Source organism: Pyrus communis, chromosome 1 (assembly GCF_041283825.1).
Source record: "Pyrus communis isolate YQ-2024b chromosome 1, ASM4128382v1, whole genome shotgun sequence".
Lineage (NCBI taxonomy): Eukaryota > Viridiplantae > Streptophyta > Magnoliopsida > Rosales > Rosaceae > Pyrus > Pyrus communis.
Window position 1 is genome coordinate 6,660,875 of NC_142565.1, and position 3,990 is coordinate 6,664,864.

The 3,990-nt window shown below is 41.0% G+C and overlaps 1 protein-coding gene across 1 annotated transcript; it reads right to left on the reverse strand.

Moving 5' to 3' along the window:
• Positions 1–757: 757 nt before the first annotated feature.
• On the reverse strand, positions 758–3,990 carry LOC137720783 (phragmoplastin interacting protein 1). The gene is made up of 4 exons (XM_068459894.2): positions 3,327–3,990; positions 2,941–3,112; positions 2,271–2,317; positions 758–2,172 (listed from the first exon to the last, which is right to left on the reverse strand). The coding sequence occupies exons 1-4, from the start codon at positions 3,881–3,883 to the stop codon at positions 969–971; spliced, it is 1,980 nt and encodes a 659-aa protein (XP_068315995.2). The 5' UTR covers positions 3,884–3,990; the 3' UTR covers positions 758–968.

The window sequence follows — 3,990 nt, forward strand, 5'->3', positions numbered from 1 at the left end:
AAAAGAGGTGCCAACTTGACTTTTCAAATTTTGAAATGCGTTAACCTAAACACTAAATTCAACTTTCTATCCAAAAAATAGGAGGCGATTTGTACGTGACGCCTTTGCATCAAAACTCTAATCGCTTTTAGTGTCTAAAATAACATACGGTGCACATGTTTCATTTCAAATGAATCTAAACCCATGTATAATTTCATAAGCCATAATTTTTTTTACTTACACTTACACATGATTTTTAGTATTTAGATCGAATAAAGTAGAAAATAATCTAGAGACGTATATAAATAAGTCCATCAATTAAAAAGTTGTTATGTTCTTAACTACGATCATTCCACCGTTTAGTGACTAGAGATTGAAATAGTTCTAGTTCTAAGTCGTTGTACTTGTCAAAGTAAATGGGACGTATCGCTCGCAAGATGTTCATTTTTCGTTTGTCCCCTCTTGCAATGATGCTTTTGAACCAAACTCGACGCTTTCTCCACCTCATTTCAAATTTTCAATTACCTTCGAACACAAGATGGTGCCCCACATTACACCAAGGGCACGTTTGGTGGACCGGACTAGATCCGATGGGAGTATATTGTCTAGTATTTAGTCTTTAAGACTCAAGATGCAGAGGACTCAAACACAAGATCCCAAGTGCACAAGTTAATATCATAACACTTTTAACTGCTTGAACAATAAACCCTTCGTCACCCCGTATTGCATATAATTTTAACAAGAACCACCATTTGCTTTGACATGGAGTTCAAGCAAGGAACAAAATCTGCCTTGTCAATAAAAAAGAAATATCTCAGTTTTACAAATCTCTGCCTCAAACTAAGCTAAATGCAGTAAACAAAATTTCCCAAAATTGGACTCAATAACAACAACCTGTGACGTTTCAACCAATTCGAAAATGAGTAATGTGTTTCTCCCTACTTGTAATTAATAGGAAAAACTTGGGACACTGCCTGCAGGCTACATGCTTAATTTGCATTGGTTTGCTTCTTTGGACACGCTGAAGAAATATGTCCCTTTTCACCACACTCGTAGCACGTCCTCCTCTTAATCTTACCACTGCTCGCACACAACCCACTAGGATCAGCTCCAGTACCTGCAGCTGGAACATCTGGTGGCAAATCTGTGCTTGTAGTTGTAGCTACTGGTGTCGTAGCGGTGCTTGTAGTTGTAGCTACTGGTATTGGACCGGTACTTGTAACTGTAGCTACTCGAATTGAATGGGTACTTGAAGGTGTAGTAGCAGCCTTTGGACAAGCTGAAGAAAGATGACCCTTTTCACCACACTCATAGCAGGTCCTCCTCTTAATCTTACCACTAATGTCACTCAGCCCACCATTCTCAGCTCCTGTAGCTGTAGCAACTGGTGTTGGATCGGTACTTGTGGTTTTAGCTACGGGTGTTGAATGGGTATTAAAAGCTGTAGTTGCAGACTTTGGACAAGCTGAAGAAAGATGACCCTTCTCACCACACTCATAGCACGTCCTCCTCTTAATCTTCCCACTGGTGGCACTCAACCCACTATTATCAGCTCCTGTACCTGAAGCTGTAGCAGCTGGTGTAGGATCACTACTTGTAGTTGTAGCTACGGGTATTGAATGGGTGCTAAATGTTGTAGTTACAGACTTTGGACAAGCCGAAGAAAGATGACCCTTCTCACCACACTCATAGCACGTCCTCCTCTTGATCTTACCACTGATGTCACTAAACCCACCATCACCAGCTCCTGTACCCGTTGTTGTATCTACTGGAATGGAATCAGTGCTCATAGCCGAAGCTACAGATATTGAATGAGTACTTGAAGTTGTAGCTGCAGGGTTTGAAGGAGTCCCTGCTTTTTTCAGAGGTACTGCACAGCTTATCTTGACAGGTCTTCCACATACAACCTTCTGATCTAACTTCAATGCCATAGTCACCGAGAGGCTATCAGAGAAATTCACATGAGCATAACCCCGAAATTCCCCTGTTTCCTTATCCTTACCAAAATGTATAGATGAAATCTTGCAATCTGAGAAAAGCTTCCTCAGATCATCCTCAGTAATATCCCATGACAAATTTCCAACATAGATTCTATTGTATCCCTCCACAATTTGTGGGGCAAAATCAGATACTTTATTCGGTTTATTGGGTCGAGTTGCCTTGTAAGGCTGGATTTTCAGAAATAGTTCACCCCTGAGATAAAACGAAGTTTCATTAGAATCCTATAAGAACCGGCAAACAATCCTACAACAACAAATTGGGAAACCAAAGAAAACATTGTTCAAACTCACATTTCAGCTCCATCAAGAGCCAAGGCTCGCTTGGCTGCTGCTTCTGTCTGTAAAAACATTAGCATGTTAAGATGAGATAGACGATAAACAATCTTGTATTTAGCATGAACCTAGATTTCAAAAGAATTCAGACTCTCAACATCCTCATTTTGATTTCTAGCAGTTTTTCAAAGTCAGTCTATCTTTAAAAGGAATACATTCATATTTAATGATGAATGATGCTAATCATTGAAAAATAAAAGATTCGCATAAATTGATTTAGAGGTTGCCAATCGGATTTGAGCAATAAGCCTGTTGTGATTAACTCATGAACTCTTTCAAGGTATACATATAGCTTCTTGAGGGTGATAAATTCAACTCAACTAGCAGAAGCAGAAGTGTAAGCAAGACGTACTTGTAAAAATCATATCCGGCAATCTGAATGCCTGTGTATCTCAAGCTCAAACTCAAGGAACCAGGAGAACTGGGAAGTGAACATTCATTTAAGAAGGTGTTTAAAAAATATCAACAGGTGATATCGTAACATTTGCCAATACAAACTACTAACTAGACTTTCCTGGTGGGCAATCTCTAATTCTTTAGGTTATGAAGAGACTTTCAATTCCAAGTTACATTAGCAAGGACTGAAATATAAAGTTTTGAACGCCGAATTTAATTCACAATTTCTTACCTTAAAGCTAATAATAGCAATTCCTCTAAACTTCCCACTGTCAGGAAACCTCAGACAATCAACTTCAGTTATTGTACCGCAGCTTTCAAGGTAACTTCGAATATCATCCTCGGTCGAGTAATAAGGAATGCCTCCCACATAAACTTTTGTCAGAACATCCCCGCTTGCTTGCCTAAACGAAACGAAACGAAACACGCACAGAATGAGGCAAAAACTACAGAACCAACTTTCACACAGAAAGCAGACACCTTCAATCCACATTTCCTCCCAAAATACACAATTAGTCAGCCTCCCACTCAAAAACTTAATTAAAACCCTGAATTAAACACTACCAAAATCACTATGCAAATATACAAATTGAGGAAAAGGGTGTAGTCAAAAATCACCTGTCAATGCTCACATCTGTCTCCTGGACAATTTGCTTTCCATTCTCAAGCTCACCGCCCTTATTCTCTTCCTCGGTTTTCGCCTCCGTCTTCCTCTTCTTCTTTTTATTCTTCTTCTTTGGCTTCTTACTCTCCTTCTTCCCAACACCATTTTCCTCTGCACTCAAGTCTCCATCTTGTTCCCCCTCATCTCTCTTCCTCTTCTTCTTCTTCTTCTTCTTCTTCTTCTCATCCTCCTCCTCCTCCTCATCTGAACCCATATCGCTCTTCCCTTCCTCCCCCTTGTTTCCCCCCAAATTACCACCACTGCCATTCACACTCACCACCTCTGGACCTCGCAAAGACAGGATCTTTCTCCGTTTTTCCCGCTTGGACAATCTGGGTTTCTGGGTTGCGGAGTCCAAAAGCACTTTCAGCGACCGGGGGGTCGATTTCGGGTCTGGGTTTTCCGACCCATCATTTGTCGGGTCGGTTTTAGGCTTACCTACCGATTCTACTAACGACTGAGCTAGCTTTTCCCTGAGCTTTTGCTTCAGCTTCCTGTTAGACAAAACCATCTCTGCAACTCTTCCGAAGCAATAGCTTGAACTGAACTCTGAAGAGGAACAGTGGGGAAGAGGGGCCAAGCCGCCAGAAGCCGAGACGCGTTGGCCTGAGGTTTCGG